This window comes from Caenorhabditis briggsae (assembly GCF_000004555.2).
Source record: "Caenorhabditis briggsae complete genome, chrII, whole genome shotgun sequence".
NCBI classification, from domain to species: Eukaryota; Metazoa; Nematoda; class Chromadorea; order Rhabditida; family Rhabditidae; genus Caenorhabditis; species Caenorhabditis briggsae.
Window position 1 is genome coordinate 11,274,351 of NC_013486.2, and position 18,374 is coordinate 11,292,724.

General features: G+C 39.0%; 7 protein-coding genes across 7 annotated transcripts; 4 read left to right on the forward strand and 3 right to left on the reverse strand.

Moving 5' to 3' along the window:
* Nucleotides 1-479: 479 nt before the first annotated feature.
* CBG20754 lies at nt 480-2,851 on the reverse strand (the record flags this gene model as incomplete). The annotated part of the gene is made up of 11 exons (XM_045242700.1): nt 480-543; nt 590-697; nt 740-830; nt 876-972; nt 1,017-1,256; nt 1,301-1,435; nt 1,479-1,841; nt 1,889-1,972; nt 2,020-2,136; nt 2,182-2,634; nt 2,675-2,851. The coding sequence occupies 11 exons, from the start codon at nt 2,849-2,851 to the stop codon at nt 480-482; spliced, it is 1,929 nt and encodes a 642-aa protein (XP_045097128.1).
* Nucleotides 2,852-3,277: 426 nt separating this feature from the next.
* CBG20755 lies at nt 3,278-5,524 on the forward strand (the record flags this gene model as incomplete). The annotated part of the gene is made up of 4 exons (XM_002631531.2): nt 3,278-3,335; nt 3,486-3,616; nt 4,224-4,976; nt 5,234-5,524. 4 exons carry the CDS (start codon nt 3,278-3,280, stop codon nt 5,522-5,524), a joined length of 1,233 nt encoding a protein of 410 aa, XP_002631577.2.
* A 63-nt stretch (nt 5,525-5,587) lies between these two features.
* On the reverse strand, nt 5,588-8,057 carry CBG20756 (the record flags this gene model as incomplete). The annotated part of the gene is made up of 5 exons (XM_045242701.1): nt 5,588-5,782; nt 5,827-5,983; nt 6,186-6,485; nt 6,879-7,030; nt 7,665-8,057. The coding sequence occupies 5 exons, from the start codon at nt 8,055-8,057 to the stop codon at nt 5,588-5,590; spliced, it is 1,197 nt and encodes a 398-aa protein (XP_045097129.1).
* A 494-nt stretch (nt 8,058-8,551) lies between these two features.
* CBG20757 lies at nt 8,552-11,087 on the reverse strand (the record flags this gene model as incomplete). The annotated part of the gene is made up of 9 exons (XM_002631533.1): nt 8,552-9,197; nt 9,243-9,468; nt 9,513-9,623; nt 9,672-9,808; nt 9,855-10,072; nt 10,126-10,636; nt 10,686-10,831; nt 10,894-10,985; nt 11,060-11,087. 9 exons carry the CDS (start codon nt 11,085-11,087, stop codon nt 8,552-8,554), a joined length of 2,115 nt encoding a protein of 704 aa, XP_002631579.1.
* An 813-nt stretch (nt 11,088-11,900) lies between these two features.
* On the forward strand, nt 11,901-13,875 carry Cbr-mrpl-37 (the record flags this gene model as incomplete). Its single annotated transcript, XM_002631534.1, has 7 exons — nt 11,901-12,128; nt 12,178-12,485; nt 12,534-12,611; nt 12,658-12,816; nt 12,871-13,032; nt 13,079-13,172; nt 13,630-13,875. The coding sequence occupies 7 exons, from the start codon at nt 11,901-11,903 to the stop codon at nt 13,873-13,875; spliced, it is 1,275 nt and encodes a 424-aa protein (XP_002631580.1).
* Nucleotides 13,876-14,110: 235 nt separating this feature from the next.
* CBG20759 lies at nt 14,111-18,169 on the forward strand (the record flags this gene model as incomplete). The annotated part of the gene is made up of 7 exons (XM_002631535.1): nt 14,111-14,159; nt 14,209-14,317; nt 14,639-14,760; nt 17,225-17,402; nt 17,457-17,832; nt 17,882-17,996; nt 18,045-18,169. Coding segments are annotated over 7 exons (1,074 nt in total), but the record flags the coding sequence as incomplete, so codon positions are not given.
* Nucleotides 14,901-16,692, forward strand: CBG20760 (the record flags this gene model as incomplete). The annotated part of the gene is made up of 4 exons (XM_002631536.1): nt 14,901-15,052; nt 15,096-15,348; nt 15,395-16,186; nt 16,237-16,692. Coding segments are annotated over 4 exons (1,653 nt in total), but the record flags the coding sequence as incomplete, so codon positions are not given.
* Nucleotides 18,170-18,374: the final 205 nt, after the last annotated feature.

The window sequence follows — 18,374 nt, forward strand, 5'->3', positions numbered from 1 at the left end:
ATTCTTGATAGTAGTGGTGAGCTTTTAGAAAAGGACCTTGACTAAAAATGTTTAACTTAATGTATTTTCCTAATATTATTGGCGGCGGGACACCTTTATACACAGGGTAACGGCTGCGCATGGTATATGCGTTGGCGCGGCGCCTCATATGGACGACATAGGCACACCGTTTGCGCGCACGCGCCATCGCCATTAGCAGATAGAATGCGCACGCTATATGCGTGCATATTACGTGCATATCCGTGTCATTTATGTTCCATATCCTAGGCATTTGTTTTTGTTTGCTTTTAGAAACTTTGATAGAAAACAATTAGCTTTTATTTTTTTAATCTTAAAAACAACATAAAAACGATAGAAGGGATGAACAAGAAACTGAACCAAAGTATTAGTAGTTCATCGGGAAAAAGCAACAGAGATCATCGGGGAAAAGCAACAGAGATGTGGCTGAAAACATTTGAAGACACGTTGACGAGAGGAGATCAATAATTTCCAGAAGACGTCGATGCTAGGTCGTACTCATCATGTTCCGGATAGAATTCGATTCTGTAAGCTATTATTACGGTATATGTGATCACATGGAAAAACTCACGTATTTGGGACATTTCCGTGTTTTGCGAGCAAAGACTTTAGCTCAATTGCGAGCTGCTCGGCATTGGTCTCTGGATGAAGAACAACGAATTGTCTCCGGACCCGATCTCTAAAACGTGGAATATAAAAACAGTAACATTTCAAAAATTACATAAGATTGCCTACAGCGTCTCTGCACATTCGGATAGTGTAGATCTCAACTTCATCACTATGTTCTTGATTGAATCCGTTGATCAGGAAATCTGAAAGTTTCATTATGATTTGTGTGTGGTTTACTCATAACCTACTTGTAACTTTTGTGAAAAAAGTGGATCCCAATGAACAATACGCATGGCTATTTTCAGAGGCACTATAGGCTGGGAAGAATGGGTCTTTCTTAGAAACCTAAATTAGAGGACTACACGACTCCGTAAATAAGAAACACTCACAACACTGAATACTCGTCGAATGATCGATTTCCCATGAGTTTTATACTCTGATGATGTAAAATTGCTAGCTTCGTAATTGCTGAGAACCTGAGACATGTAGAACTGGCATCCAGAAGGAAGTGAAATGAGCGATTCGTTTCTTTTGGCACTAGTTAAATTGAATCCGATATTTCTGATAATGAATGGTTTCAAACTTGAAGACCCTGCATTTTTATTTGAGTTGCTGCATCCAGAGTTGAACTGCAAAAAACTTGAAAACTGAACGTAGAAATGACAACCACTACCGCTTCAGTCATTACTGCGAGTCCGATGGATAAACTTTCCAGAAGAGGCGAATTTCCGTGAAATTCTGATGCTATTTCTAGAAATTCAGAAGAATCGAACGGCTTCTTGTGCTTTATTAATTTTTTCGTTGCTACCTAGAAAAATTAATGGTGTAAAATCGAACAGATGGAAACATACTTCGATATTAGCCTTGCACAGAGGTACACCTTGTATGGAATCATACATGTACATTCGACCAAAGGAAATCGGATTCCATTTCTTATTAGTTGACGCCTCATAACTCGGGGATCCCGGAAACTCGATAGCATCGGATTTTATAGAGCTGTTATGTCGTTCTCTTTCTCTCCTTGTTTTCTCGTTTTTCATATTTTTTATGTAAGATGGTTCAAATTGTGAATGTTTAAAAGATTCATCCATCGCCGCATCTTTTCCAATTTCCGTTTCAAAAACGATTCCATTCTTCTTTTCAGTTTTATGATATAGATGTGCCTGTGGAATCCTCGCAGTCGATAGCGGCTCATTTTTGATTTTCTTTTTTAGCTTCAAATTAGGAAGTGAATGAATGGCATGGCAAAAATAGTACTCACGGGCTCGTGAAAATCGTCATCTGATTCTGATAGAGACTCGGCATTACGATGAGATGACACCGTCTTCTTCGAAATCTCACTGACCTTCAAAATAGAAAGTAAATGAATGTTATGGCAATAATAGTATCTACCTCCACTCCAGTGTAGATTCGGTTCACAAGAAGTGATAATCCTATTAAAACAATCCGAGCCTCTGGTGATAATAGGTCAGAAACTATAGCAAGAGAACAGAGCATCAGACAAAAATACTAAAAATACAGACAATTGATAGTGAACAATATAATCAGTTTTACATTAAGCTTATCTGTTGCGTTCCGTCTTTTGCTTATATTCTGGTAACTTGAGGGGACGACAACTTTAGCGAGTTCTTCCAGTAATTCATCTTGATCATTGACATAGAATAAATCCGATTTAGACATAAATCCTCGCTTTGGAAACAATTCTAGAATAATATGACAACATAAAATATGATAAGTTTCTGCACCTTTATGAATTCTGTCAAAAATCCCTTCGGCGAAATTGTGGAGAACATCAACCGGAGTCTCATATGGGAGGAACAATTGTAAGAAGTGAGAAGCCACATCATTGAACCCATTAACACCTTCTAGACTATCTTTGAAAGTTTGTTCCCTGCCAAGCTTTTCGCGAAAATCCCCGCCGAGTTTGAAAAAAGTACCGTCAGACACACAGTAAGCGCAGGACTTTGACGACTGATGACTTCTTAATCCAAGGAAACTCCGTTTTGCCTGAAACACAAGATTTCCTAAATTAAACATAGCTATTTACAGGTCGATCAGCAGATAATGTAGCACAAAACAACTTAAAGTGCATATTTCTGACAGATCCTTTTACTTCGTAACAATCGGTTTTGATAAGAGGATATAACGAATTCCATAATGTCGTGGCCGGATTCACACTACACTCAACAATTCCTTCCAAAAGAACGTTTGTAGAGGCTTGCATGTCCGCTGTGGGCAAGTCCACTAGAACCAGACTTACTGGCCATATTTTCCTTAAATCATTATTTTCTAGAATAGTCTTTATTTCAAACCTTGTATTTCCAGATATGGAGACGCCATCAACGCTTAGAACTGCTGATAGAAAAAAAACTTCTGTCTGGTTCTGATTGCCATAAAGGACTATAAAATTGACTGGATAAATTATGTTGCTTCGCTTCATCCTTTTTCAGTTTCTTTCTCAAATTCAAAATTGCATTCCAATGATGTTCGAGAAGCTTCAGAAGTTGAGCATATATTCCCACACGGACAAATTTTGCTACTGGACCACAGCTAAAGTTTTTTCTTACGATAGAGCTTTTTGCAATAATCTACCACAATTCTTCCTTCTTACAAGCCTTGCCACAACAATTACAGTAGTAGTGAACACTTAATGAGCTTTTCTGACAATTCCATAACGATTTCACATTTCTCACAAAACAAGGATCATCGTAAGTTGTGAGCAAACGATCCAAATCCTTCTGTGAAAATCTGCCAATGCATGCTGTCAAAACTAGTTGCAACTCTTTATCGGAAGCATTCCGGACATTTGTTGCCAGTTCTAAAAGGTACAGTTGAAGGTGTGATTGTATAATTTTTAGAAAATTACTTGATAAGCACTCAACACTGTTTGTTGATTCGTCTATGTCTAACGAGTGGTTCTGGGATAAAGTTTCTTGCTGCTCCACATCTGAATCCCAGTTATCTTCTAATTCTTCCTGGCTGTCTCCCCGTGAGGTGTCTTCAGCGATATGGACAACCTCTGAACCTCCTCCTCACTTTTGTTTATAAGAAACTTTCAAAGCATACCTCTGTTTCTTCTTCTTTTCTTCTTCTCAGCATCGAAGTCATCCAAAAATGTGCGTCCCATCTTTTACACAATATAGACACTTCCAATAAACGAAAAATTTATATAATAAAAATAAAATTCCAATAAATAAAATAACAAACAGCAATCTTGATGGAGATTGAAAAGCTTTCACATCAGAATCCACGAACCTTCATAGGTGGTTCCCCACGACGACCTAACCCTCACCCGATTCCCCCTATATGTGTCCTAAATGGATGCATATTCCCGACTCTTTTCGTGCCCACTGCCGAAGCACATAGTGCGCACGCGCCACCCACGGAATTATTATGGGCGCACATAGCATCCTATATGCGCGCCTAGGCATATACCATGCGCAGCCGTTACCCTGTGTAGAAGCCCACCCGAATAGTCAACTTTGAGCTCTATTAGCTCCATTTTTTTACGGGAAACTACAGGAAAAATTGACCTGAAAATCCGTAGCAAAAATATTAGGTCGGCCTTTAATCTAAAATAAATTTCAAAAATTCAGATCGAGTCCCGAAAAGTGACTCAAAAAGCCAAGCCTGCTCCTCCCCCTCCACCTCCTCCTCCGAAAAAGGATAAATCATGGGTGAGATCGAAAATTGATTCGGCAAAGGAAAAATATGAAGCTGGAAAGCAAAAAATTAAAACGAAAGTCGAGCATGCGAAGGAAAAAGTCAAGTCAAAATTCTCAAAATCTGATGATACCAAAAACACATTTGTTCAAAAAACAACACCTCGGATAAACACGGATTTCAATTTGAAAACTACAAAACATTATGGATGGAATCCGAATGTTCACTATGGCGGAGACTCCATCTTGACAACGAAAAAACCACTATTCGATAGAATTAAAGAAAAGGTAAAAGGATCCGAAAAATATGTTGGGATGGCTGTTGGATGGGCCAAGAAAGACTTGGGAATCGGAGTTGAAGGACCGAAGAAGCCATCGAAAATTTTGAAATTCGGAAAAAAAGCTGTGGAGTTTGTATTCAAAAAGAAAGCCAAGAAGACGACGCAAGTTGGGTTCTCAACAGGAGGCTCCTCTGGTGGCGTTGGTTATTCTGGAGGATCCTACTCAGGCGGATCATATTCTCAAGGATACAGCAACCCAGAATCTTCGGATCTTCACCAAAAAGTGGAATATTTGAGAAGTCGTTTGGAAGTGATGCAAAATAAGATTCAAGGAACATGGAATACCAGTGAAGCCGGAACCAAATATAAGTTATTCGAGGAGAGAAAGAACTGGAATGATGCACAGGTAACTTTTTAGGCAGACTTTGTAATCTGGAATCTGGAATCCGGAGAATCTGAATTTCTGAATTTCTGAATTTCTGAGTTTCTGAATTTCTGAATTTCTGAATTTCTGAATTTCTAATTTTCTGAATTTCTGAACTTCTGATTTTCTGAATTTCGGAATTTCTGAATTTCTAAATTTCTGGAATCTGGAATCTGGAATCTGGAATCTGGACATCTGGACATCTTTGATTTTCATCCATTCTCCTTTGAATTATTCAGCTCCACTGTGAGGAACTCGGAAGTAACCTTGCTTATTTGGACAGCGAATCAAAGAACAACTACGCAAAAATTCTTCTAAAAAAATCTCAAAATACCACAATGGTCTGGTTCGGGCTGAGAACAGAAATTGGATTAGAATCGGCTTCTCAACCTCAGTTTTCAAACTTTGCTCATCTCGACGGATGTGGAGCAGTGGATGGAAATGGAACCTGGACGATTTCTGCATGCACAATCGAACTACCGTATCTTTGTCAGGCTTTTCGTTTTGATGTTCTTGTGGAGATACCGTAATCTGTTCATGACAAGCAATTAACTTTATTTTTCTAAAACCCGTAATACAAAAAATTTAATAAATCAGATCGTAATCATCAAAATGAAACCAGCTAGTGCTAAATATGGTCTCAAATATTCTCCAAACACTGGAATCCATAGAAGATACTCTGTTATGTACCAGTATAACTTGAATTGTAGTCGTCCCCAAGACGGAAGGGTTTTTGTCATCTGAACTTCAACAGTCCCATTTTCCATTCGAGACTTGGCGGATGTTATCTGAAAATTTCCTCTGTAAACGGTCACTAATAGAGAAAATGCACCTTTTGATTATTACAAGTTCCATCAGGATTGACAAAATGGAATCCGTATCTGCCAAGTTGCATTAGTTTCGTTCCTCCGTTGGTCTCACAATCCAGTTGGAGAAGATACGGTGGATTTGATTGATCACTGAACATCCATTCCCACGAATAGGTCACACTGCAAAAAAAAGTACATACCGTATACTGATCAATGAGATCAATTTTTGATCAAATATTGTTACTCTGGTTTGATTTAATGTTCCTTGCGGCCGAAAACTCGAGGGTGGGCGTAGCTTACTATTAGGAAACGGTAACAGAATTCTTAAAGGCGCATTTAAATGAGCATGTATTTCTTGTAAAAAAATCAAAAAAAAACTGACTTGTATGGAATATAAGCACACTTCGGTTTGTCCCAAGTGTTACACTGATGAATCATAATGCCTACATCAGGTGTATACCAATGTGCCAACTTCGCCGATAGTCTCTCAAAAAAGAACTGGGTATCATTGTTGGCTCGAATAAACCAGTTTGCTCCATTGACCCATTCCTTCCTCAAAGAATTGTCTCCATCTCCCAATTGGTCAAAAATCGCGTCGTAGGACATATCGTCTTCAAAGTTTAGATCAAAAATACTCTTTCGCCAGAACGTATCCTGTTGCATCATCCAGAATGATATTCTTCTGCAGAAAAAGGCCTGATAAAAACGAGTATATCTTTAGACATAGGTATCTTGAAAGCAAGAAAATTGGTAGAAATAAAATTTCAAATTTGATTTAAAGCTTCAAAAATTTTTCAAATTGAAAAGTGTTTCAAAGCAATTCCTCAAGTCTAGGTATTGTTATAATTGTCCAAAGATGAACCGTCGTGATTTTCATGAGATGAAACAACTTTGACAAATGATAATTCAGCTCAAAACTGATAAAAAACATTTGAAATTTGGCCAGTTTACTGAGGAATTGTTGGAATTTTTGTACTGAAAATTTGAACCTAGTGCAACGATTTACTCAAGTTTTATGCTAGTACAAACTTTAGTGCGGGTAATTATGCGCCAGAGGCACGCCAGATTGACCTACTTTTTGATGAGTGCCAGTGCCAGATTGGATCTCAATAGATAGATAGTTTGATATGCACCTTCTGCGAATGAGAATGGCTTCTGAAAGTTTGCAACTATTATTCTGGTACGAAAAAAAATCGAGGAATGTCCGACAACGACAACTACCGTAACCTAAAGATATGATTTTTCTGGATTTCTTTTCTCGTTTTTTATTGCTTTTCGCCTGTTATTCTTTTCCGGAAAAAAGTAGGTACATATAAATTTTTGATAGCGAAAACTAGATCGAAAACGAAGAAAAATCGAGGTGAAAAATCCGGAAAATAAATTGATTTTTTCTTCGATTTTTTTGTGAAATTTTTAGTCCTTTCTTGGTTTTTCAGCTATTTGTAAAACCTCTTTTTCAATTTTTCCGGTGTTTTGGTCGGAAGTTTGACGAGATGGTGTTTTGACCACTGAGGATTACTGTAGATTACTGTAGAAAACCTTGTAGTTTGTAGTTTTTGCAAGAGAAATTTATCTGCATTTGACACGATTGTGTTTGCCAAAAAAAAATAAAAAAGAAATTCGTTTTCTACAGTAGTCTTCAGTAATCTAAACAACGTTCCGTCAAATTTCAGACAATAAAAACTGAAAAAAACTGAAAAACAATCTTTGAAAAAACTTAAAAACCTTAAAAAGTCTAAAAATTTTGCAGAAAATCAAATTTGCAGAAAATTTTGCAGAAAATCAATCAATTTTTTTTTTTGAAAAATCGCAAAATTTTTAGTTTACTGTAGTTGTCGTTGTGGGACCTTCGGCCACTTACATAAAGCGACGGAGTAGGCCAATGGAAAATCTGAATCTCTGGCCAACGCCTTCTGATTGTATCCCTCGCCACTTCATCCAATGTCACAAACACGAATCTCTCATGAGCACCTTGCAACGTGGCAGTGTTGCATAGAAAATTATCAGTCATGTTAAGAGCAAACTGATTTAGAAGAAAAAATGCAGGAGGTCTTGGATACTTTTCTTCTAAAATGTCCAGAAGCTTCTCGAATTCTGGAGACGATTCAATGAAACTCAACGAGACAGAATCACTATTCGCTTTGACGTATTGGACAGCAGAAAGGGCATTTTGGGACTTCCGGAGTGCTAGAATCCCAACGAGAAACCAGAAAGAATAGAATAGAATTAGAGAGAGTCTGTTAAAAAATATCATATCCAGAATGTTGGAGAGGACATTCCGATTCTTCATGATTCCGTATGATTCTCTGATCGTTCCCCTTCGGAATTTATACACTTTTGAAGATGTGTCACAAAGATCAGTGGGAGGGAAATGCAAAAGAAAGAACACATCGGTTTGCACTTCTGCAAAACCCCTACCCGATCCGGTGTAGCTGCGCGCGAAACCTTGAACCGTTGATACATAGGGAAATGTACTTTCTATTAGATGGGAGGGGAGAGGAAGGAGGGGGTACTGTAGGTGGTGGTCATTATTATTATTACTTCATTTTGAGACAAACACAAGAAAAGAAAATTGAAAAGGAAAAGGGAAGAATGAGAGGGAGATCCAAAAAAAATCAAGATTTCAATTGTGTGGCTCAAAAGAAAATCATATGGTATTTAGGGATGATCTGTCAGGATAGTATTATGAGACAATAAATGTTTGGTTTGGTACCATGATACAACGAAAAAATGGGGAATGAATCAGAATTAGGCGTCGAAGTGCGGTTTCTTTTTCACTACTCGACCAGTTCTTGTCACTGTTGGTTCATCGTCTTCTTCTTGTTCCTCCTCTTCCTCTCCTCCTTCTTCTTGTACTTCTTGCTCCTCCATATGCTGGTCCACCTCCCCAACAGTTTCTTCGACGACTCCTTCTTCAACAACCTCTTCGCCCACAACATCATCAATGGTATGCTCAATAACTTCTTCGACCATCGGATATTCGTCGTCCTCGACCGCGACAATCGCTCTCTGTAGTTCCATATCACCTTCTTCGTCTTCGTGATGAATATATCCAACCTCTTCTTCAGCGACAACATCGTGGAGATTCAGATGCTCGCTATACTCTTCCTCATCGATTCCAACAACGTCTATCTCATCGATAGGACCTCCTTGTCTGCCTCTTTCGATATTCTTCGCTTCCTCCTCCATCATTTTCATGTACGAAGAAACTCGATTCGGAATTGTTTGTTCACGTCTTGGATTCAATAGCTGATCCTCAATCTTATTCAAGAAGGTGTACACCTTTTTCAACTTCATCAACGTTGCTTCAGATGGAACGAGTTGACGATAATGAAGATTCTTCATGATTTCTTGGGAGCTGGACAGCCGGTGGATGAATGAATCGAAGAGAGCCCTGAATTTAAAAAAATAAATTCAAATTTTAAATATATTTTCTCACTTTTTATCCTGCTCCACTCTCGTTCTCTCGTTCAATTTGGCCATGATTTCCTCGCGATTGCTATCGAACAAGTCCAAATAGCGAAGTTCCTGAAGAGACAGAGCGCATCGATCGATTTTCCCTTGCGATCGGATATCAGGCCACGGTCTATTCGGATCTTCTTCGCCAGTCGACGTGATAGTCATGTTTGGGTCGAATAATGGAGCTTCTCCACGGGACAAACGAGCTGAAAATAAGGAAATTGGGATTTTATTCTGATGGAAATGTTACTTTTCTCAGATCGGTTGTTTCCAGCCAACACTTGACGGATATCTTGAGTCTTCATGTCTTGAATACGACGATCGTTGGCCGAGTTTCTCTCACAATATTTGAAGCGCTCATCTGAATTCCAGTTTATTTAAAATTAAATTTCAAAGATAAACAAAATACCTTTCACAATCATCAAAATTACTACATGCGGCAAATTCTTGCGAGCCAACTCGATGACTCGCATTCTCACTGCCTCCGGAAGTCGCAACTTCTCATCGTCGTGTAAATGATGATCACAGAATCGAACTTCGATAATTCTGAAAACTAATAAAATCCAACATATTCACAATTTTGATAACCTACCCATTGTCTAAATAGGCCTTGTTGTAGAATGCAGTGCAAGAGTTTTCAGTACGAATGACTTGTTTGGCACTTTGCGCGCGAAGCTCTTGCTGATGAAGACGTCCACGCTTGCGATTCGAAGGAAGATCTTCGGTAGTCGGATTATCGACAGGACGAAACGTTTGATTACGGGAGAGGGTTTGGAGGCGATTACAGCGGAAGTATTGGACGACTCCTTTCTGTAATAAAACTAAGTAATTTGAAATATTGAACGAATCATTTATCAATAAACCTTGCTTTTCTTGTTTCCTCTTGCCATTCTAAAATTGCCTCCCTTTCCTTCAAGCTCAATGCGGAATTGTTTGAAATCCTCTTCATTTGTGAAAGTCATTGTTTTGATTTGAGTTGGCGCTTGATGTATTTGTTCCATATGCTGACACAGCTTCTCCAGAGTTCCTATACGAGCATCACACTGGGTGCACGGGAACCTTTGTGGTGTGTAGAGATTGCATGCGCCTTTTTCACGAATCATTCGTGCATGATGATAGAAAACACTCCGTCTAAGCGTCATTCCACAACCCTGACAAGTTCTATCGCCTTGCACATTTTTTGGCGCCGCGTAGACTGGAAACTCTCGAAATTCATCTCCAGGATAATTAAAATCAGCCGAAGATTCACGGGGTACTGTAGCACCATGTCCATAGACTACTGCAAACGCTTGCTCGTCGATTGTGGGTCGCTTCTCTTGTTTCGACTCTTCCATGTATAGCTTGCCATCCAGAACATCATACAAATTCATTTTCCTATAAATAAGAACGTTTAAAAAGTCACGAAATGGGACATTTCTCTTACTTATCCTGCTTCCAATGTGCTGGATAATCGGTTTCCTCTGTGACTACGACCTCTTCTTCCATATGATGATGGTGATGTGAATCGTCAGCTTCCTCCTCGTATGTGTATTCATATTGATACCCCTCTTCGTCCGCTTCAACAAATGTCTGAAAAAAAAAAAAAAAATATATATATATATATATTCAACGGAATATTCATTAAAACTCACTCTTTCGATTCCATCTCCAGACATAACAACTTCTGTGGCCGCTGTGGGAATCATGTTTGCGTCTAGAAGATCCCCGGATTCCGGATATGCGTCTGGAAATTGAATTTTTTATATATATATATATATATATATATATATATATATATATATATATATATACACTTACCTAGTTCTTCCATTTCTTGCAGCGACATTTTGGTCTGAAAATATTTGTTATAAATTTGAGATAAAAAGGAAGAATTGTAAGACAGATTCGGATATCAACCTTGAACCCAGAATAAAGATAACTTGTTCGAAATATGATATTTAACATTTTTCAGAGAAAAATGTTAAGATAGTGTAAAGACTAAATTCAAATTGGTGCGAATTTGTGAAAGAAAATTGAGGAAGAATGGCAACGGAGCGCAGATAAAAGTGACTCGAGGGGGTAGGGGCGAAGAAAGAGTGTGAGAAAGTGAGAGAGTGCAGAGAAAACGAAACGCGGCCTCCAGAGGACGATGTGTGTCGTGCGACTGCGCTGCGTCGAAAAGTGATCGATAGAGCATGATTGGTCAACTGTGGAGACGCAGAGGTCTGCGCGAGAGAGAAGAGACAGCAGAGAATGTCCCACCCGTGAGAGAATGATTCAGAATATTTTTCAAAATTCAGAATTTCATAATCTGATTTTTCTAATTCCATAAAAATTGGCGGCATTAATGAACTAGAACTTTGAAACCTTGGTTGCAACAAGAAAAAGAATTTCAGATATATTTTTTGCTAGTTATGCCATTTTTTGTAGAAAAATCGCTTTATTCTTAAAATACCGATGTTGAAAAGCATCCGAAACAAAAAAAAACCACAAAATTAAATTTCGTTGCGAGACCTTCTACGGTAGTCTAAGGAGTCACATCACAAACTTTGTTTTAGGTTTCACCACGAAAACCGTACCTTTCTTCTAAATTTTTTGCTTTCACAAAAATCCGGTCGGATATTCGTCTAAAAGCTTGATAATTCATTAATTTTTTCAGATGGTGTTTCGCAAATACCGCGCCGTCAAACAATGGGGTAAAATGGACACACGAATCTTCAAAGAGATCTATAATTCGCGGAACAAAAGGAAGATGCCGGCGTTCGAGGTTCCAGAAGCAGTAAAAGCTCTCGGTGTTCCGATATTCGAACCAAATGAGGTTTTCACATTCAGCAATCGTAAGAATCTTGTCGAACAGGCGAGAGAGGAAGCGGATTTTGAAGTTCGAGTGAGTTTTTCAAGTAAAAAGGAAAACATCTAAATTTTCATCGTTTCAGTTCTTAGAACAGCTACATCCACTGCAGAAAAATCATCCAGCGTACATTTTTGAAGGAGCCGAGCCGATGAGCGATGGAATTTCGCAAGCAGCTCTTTTGACTCGAAGCGTTGTTCGAAATGGACTGCCAGAGACCATTCTTCATAATTCTGCAGCCAAATTGGAAATCGACGAGGAAATGGTCCGCGACTCTATTCTTCATGGAGAACGATATAATCCTACATTGGAAAAACTGCCAGAACGATTTGATCCTGTAATGTTCTGGATTCGTCATCATCGTCTACATGGTACTCCGGTGATAAAAAGAAAGTGAGCGAATTGATACTTATTGTAAAATGCGAAATTCCAAATTTTCAGCAATATCATTCTCAACAATCTTCTAAGGCACGTCATCCTCGGTGGTCTTCGTACACAAGCACTGGAGCACAGCTTCCAGTAAGTTCCACATTCAAATCTTCACCTATGTAAGTTGCGATTTCAGAGTAAACCGTGATTCTCCACTATCTGTATACCTCTCCGGTGGTCAATACTTCTCCAAAACGCCGCTTGTTTTACGAGCTCAACCACATCTGACAGTACAGTCGCTAAATTCCACGGTTACTATGCCATGGGCGGGTCCGATTGATGTTCAATCGGCTAGGTAAGGATGAATCTCAGAAAATAAGGATACATGCTCATAATTGTTTTATTTTAGCGCAGAGCCATTGCCCGATATTTATCCAATCTCACCGGTTATCGACTTTGAAACCGATACAATTTACAATGACGATCTTTTGCTAACCAGAAGTGAACAGCAAACACATGTTCATTCGGTTCTCTGGTCTCGCGAACAGGACCAAAAATATCCATGGACAAGGTAATTTTTTTTAATTGAATATAAAATTCAAATTTGGGGTTTTTAGTGAACAAAACATGGCTAATGCGATTCTAACGACATACGCTGCCGCTGTTGCCGAAGCTACGAGAAATGGAGCAACAGAGATGAAGAAACCAATTGTGAGTTAACATTATATTGTCTATTCAAAATAATCGCACGAGTGAACGAGTAAAAATGTCTGCGTCTCTACAGCGCCTCTACAGGTTTGAGGGCTCTCTACATGTTTTTTTACTCGTTCACTCGTGCGATTGATTTGAATAGACAATAATACAGTTATTACCGTAAAACCTGTAATAGAAGGGCCGGCCCTTCTATTGTTCCGAGGTACCTCTGGAGGGCCCTTCTATTAGAGAGGCCCTTCAATTACAGGGGCCCTCCCTTTTTCGGTCTTCTTTCCGAAAATTTTCATTTCAAAAATCAGGCGAATTTTCTTTTAAATTGCATGAAAATGCAAGAAAATCCACCACTTTCACCGAAATTAAGAACTTTTTTATGCGAAAAATTTTAAAAAAGGGCCCTTCTATTAAAGGGGCTTTTCTAATACAGGTTTTACAGTATCAAATTCTAAATTTTCAGCTAGTCCGTGGAGTGCAGCTCGTCAACGGACGTCTCGATCTGGTCGCCATGCAGTTGAACACTCTGAAACCCACGGAAAACGGAGATAATGCGGAGAAGAATATTGTGTGGATTGAGAAAGGTCTCCGTCTCTACAAACCAAAACCATATTATGATCAAATGGAGGTCGTCGAGAAGCTGGACATGAACGTCTTCCACAAGTTCGTGGCGTTGATGGTCGGGTTTGGCGCTCCACATGCTCACTAATAAATCTATTTTTTCATATTAGAAATTTTCTAGGTAGTTTCTATTGATGTCGATTTGTTTTGTTTGCTATTTTATTGTTTTTTCCTGTTTTTTCAAGAAAGTACTTTAAACATATTTTATGCTTTTTTCTGGTTGTTATCCTGGGTTTGAATTCCCAATTATTTTTATTTTCTCTTGCAAGGCCTTGCTAGTCTCTCAAAAACACTCCAGGTTCCAGCTACTTTCTATTGCCTAAATGTGCGACGTCAGCACAGAAGAGCAATTGCTAGAATACGCCAAGAAAGGTTAGTATTCTTAAATTTGACAAAAACCTTTTTTTTTTAATAATTTCAGCCGCTGAGACAGGAGTTCCATTGAAATTCGAATACAAAAAGCATATCGGTTTCTTGATTCGACATCTCAACGTTTTCCCCGAACCCTACAATACACTAGAAACTAGTCGGTGAGTCATTGATAATTAGGGATTTTCTAAACGAAATTTCTAAAATTCCGGAAAAAATTGGAATATTCCCGATTAATTTCGGAATTAGAGCTTTTTGGACTACCGTATGTCAAAGGCGCGCGCCAAAAGGTTGCATGTAGGTGTTGAGCGGAATCGCTGTGAAAGTTGAAAAAAATCGCTGTGAAAGTAGAAAAAAATTTGGAAAATCGAAATCTTCCGATATTTTGAAACACGAAACTATCCGAAAATTTCTGGAAAGACCGTTTCGAACATCCCTGGAATAAAAAAGTTGAATTTGAAAAGAACTTTTTTGTTTTTCAGAAACACCATCTTCCTATTCGCAATCTCTGCGTTGGACTTGCTCGGCGAGCTAGACAATCTTTTGACTCCAGAACGTCGTCAAGGGTACATTGATTGGATTTACGACCTCCAGCTTACAAACGGTATCGCCGATTTTGATTAGTTCTTTTTTGTATTTTTTGAACGCATCGAAATCTTTGTTTATTCTTCTTCTTTCTTGAATTTTCAATTTTCTCTCATTATGACCTCTTTTCCTTCCACTTCATCGTCCCCTATTCCTTGTCCCGCCCTTTTCCTTGAACCTAGACCCCGTGATTTTGGTCAACGTTTTTTTGGACAACGTGGATTTGGAGGCCTATTAGAAGACTTTCATCGTCCGAAATCAGATGGCACCACCAGATGGATTCCACAATATAATCTACAGAATTTTTGGAGGTAATTCGAAAGGGAATTTTTTTTCCTATTTTCCAAATTCCAGACGACGAATACCACCGCTACCTTCTGGTCTTATTGAACCGCTCATCCCGCCGAGAATGAAAAATGCGGATGACTTTCATCGTCTACCTGGTCATTTTCCGTACCAAACCAACGAATTTGAACTGTACAATCGAAATTTGTTGGCTACTCGATATTTTGCTTACGATAATTCAAATGATGAAGCCGGAATTCTGAAAGTGTGGACTGTGAATGAGAGATCAAAACGGAGATTACTCGAGACTTTCTCTGTTGAGGTAATCGGAGTTTTTGAATGCAAAAAAAGTTACAAAATGATTTCAGATTTCCTCGGATGGTATTCCGATTCATGATTCACTTCAATCTGTTTCCGAGCTCAAGTTGAAGATGTTACCACCAGTGAAAAACGAACAACGACCTCCCAAGACAAAAGAACAATTGCTCGAGTTGAGAACGTCCATATGGAGCCCTCGTTCTTTCACTCGATTGTTTCTTCGAAGTCCAACACTCCTGCAAATGATTCAACTGGCTGAAGAAGACGATTCAGAAGAAGAAGAAAGTTCTACTGAAATTCTAGGAAAACATATTCCCATATTTCACAGTGCCGTCAAAAGTTTCTCTGAATCTCATTTACTGGAAGGAACACTGGCGGTTGTAGACTATGGAGGACGTGTATGGATTCATGATTACACTTCTGAAAGTCAACCTGTGAAACTTGCGGCAAACGACCAAGAAATTTATCAATTCGCCACTTTTTGTGATCATCCGAAAATGATTGCAGTAGCTGGAAGTTACCATTTTGAAACTGTGGATATGAGAGTCTCTAACACATCTAGAGCATGCAAAGAACTCTGGAGAAGTCCGCTTTTTGAAACTCGCAGACGCGATGAAGCCCTTTATGTTCAAAGTGTGCCTCCGGTGTCTTCTGCGATTCGACATGTGGCAAGAGTTTCTGAAACTGCGAACAACTATTTAGTGATGACCGATAGAGCGTTGCATTTGATTGATGATCGATTCCCAGGAAGAACCCTTTTGAGTGTTGAACATCCATTTTCAACGGGAGCTCATAAAATGATAGTGTCGGAAAAGATGAAGGATTCGATTGATGGTGGAAATGTGAGTTTTTTTTAAATCGAAAACTTCAGTTTTATATCAACTTTTTTCAGGTTTACTCAATCTTCTGCCTTGATCAGCTTCAAGTCCTCAATTCTTCGATTTCAATGACCAAACTTTACTCCCATCCATCGGGAGTATGGTCATCAGTCGACGCGTTTCATGCAGTAGGAGAACCAGAAAACTTCAATCAAGTCGTTCGACGTGGGAAATATGCGGGGCCGGAAGTCCTCTCGGAACCAACGCGTGCAATGGCTTTGGTAGAACATCGAAACTGGAAGTCATCCTTGTTACTGCGACAAACAGACGATGGAGCGATTTGGTGGCAGAAGTTTTCGAATGAAGTTTCATCGGAACAGCAGATTGTTGAAGAAGAGAGAAAGAGTTTAGGAAGGATCATAGAGAAGAGGAACGCGGATCCTGATTCATGGAAAAGAGAAGAATTTAGACCTGTCTATTCGGATGGAATGGGTGAAACAGCGAAGGAGACTCCAGCGGATCTTAGGTACCTTTGCAAATCCCTTGAAACCTCTCTTAAATCGGGTTATTTCAGGCATGTAATCCACGTGGGTTCTCCATCTATCGACCGTCGTGTCATATCGAAATTCTATCACCGAGCTGCAAATTTACAACGGCAAGCCGCCCGTTTTAATATCACTCAACATTCAAACCATATAGGTGTTCTTCCACTTGATGATGTGAACAGTGTCCTGTCTAAAATTACATTAGACACGTGGCAAGCATTCGAAACTTTGACCAATGAGAATAGTTCCCAATTAGATAAGATAGATTAGATACTATTTTTTTCCCAATCATGCACCGTTAATCATGTTCTCGATACTTCTTAATTGTTATATGTTCTTGTTGCACCTTCTGTTGTTGTTGTTGTTTTCATTGTATATCTCGTTTTCTTGTTTCAAATACTCGAGATTTTCCGATGCGTTCAAATTAGTCATTAATTCTGTTGGGTATTAATTTCCCAAAGGTTTTCTTCTCAAAAAAGAAGCAAATAAAAAATAACAGCTCATCTTACTTTTCCAGGAAATGTCTGTGGATTCCGAGGATCTCATTCGTGTGAAGGCAGTGAGTATGACGAAGCAAATCTGGCTCAAACCTACAGTGCACTCTTATCATTGGCTATCTTGGGAGACGATTTGAAGCGAGTTGATCGGAAGGCAATACTGAAAACTGTCAAGGAGTCTCAAAGGGATAATGGATGGTTAGTATAGGAAGGATTTACAAAATGAAATTTTAAAAGAAGCAAATTTTGCAGCTTCTGGAGCCAAGGAGTTGGTTCAGAATCGGATATGAGATTCGTGTTCTGTGCAGTGGCGATATGTAAGATTCTGGATGGAGAGAAAGAGGATATCATCGATTGGGAACGATTATCATTGTTTCTAAAGAAAAGTCTCAACATTGACGGAGGTATCGGACAGGCGCCCGGAGATGAAAGTCATGGTGGATCCACGTTCTGTGCTGTTGCTTCGCTAGCTCTTGCTAATCGCCTGTGGACAGAAGAAGTGCTTAGTCGTCGAGACATTGATCGTCTCATCCGATGGGCTATTCAGAAGCAAAACGTTGGATTTCACGGAAGAGCTCATAAGCCAGATGACAGTTGTTATGCGTTTTGGATTGGTGCCACTTTGAAAGTAAGTTTATGATACACTCACAGTTGTAGTAATTTTTAATTGTTTTCAGATTCTCAATGCTTATCACTTGATCTCCAAACCTCATCTTCGTGAGTTCCTCATGATCTCCCAGCACATGCACATTGGTGGATTCTGCAAGTATCCGGAACCTGGTGGTTATTCAGGTAATTTTTAAACATGATTTTTCTTTATTACGAATCCTGAATTTCCAGATATTCTGCACACCTACTTCTCCATTGCTGCTCTCTCCTTGCTCGGAGAGCCAGCTCTCAACCCTGTCCACCCGTCGTTAAATGTATCAATGAGAGCTGCAGATCATATCGCCAGAATCCGCTTCAAATGAAATATAATTGTACATTTATGGCTCACTATATATTTTATCTTTTTCCTATGCATCCGCCAAACAAAGACTTGTATTTTCTCTGTTTTGTATTTCAATATCAAGTTTCCTTTTTTCATAAATTATTAATTTCAATTTTTTAAAGTTTAAAAACTTGTTCACTGGCAATCTGAATATTTTTCCCTTACATTCAAACAAAGCT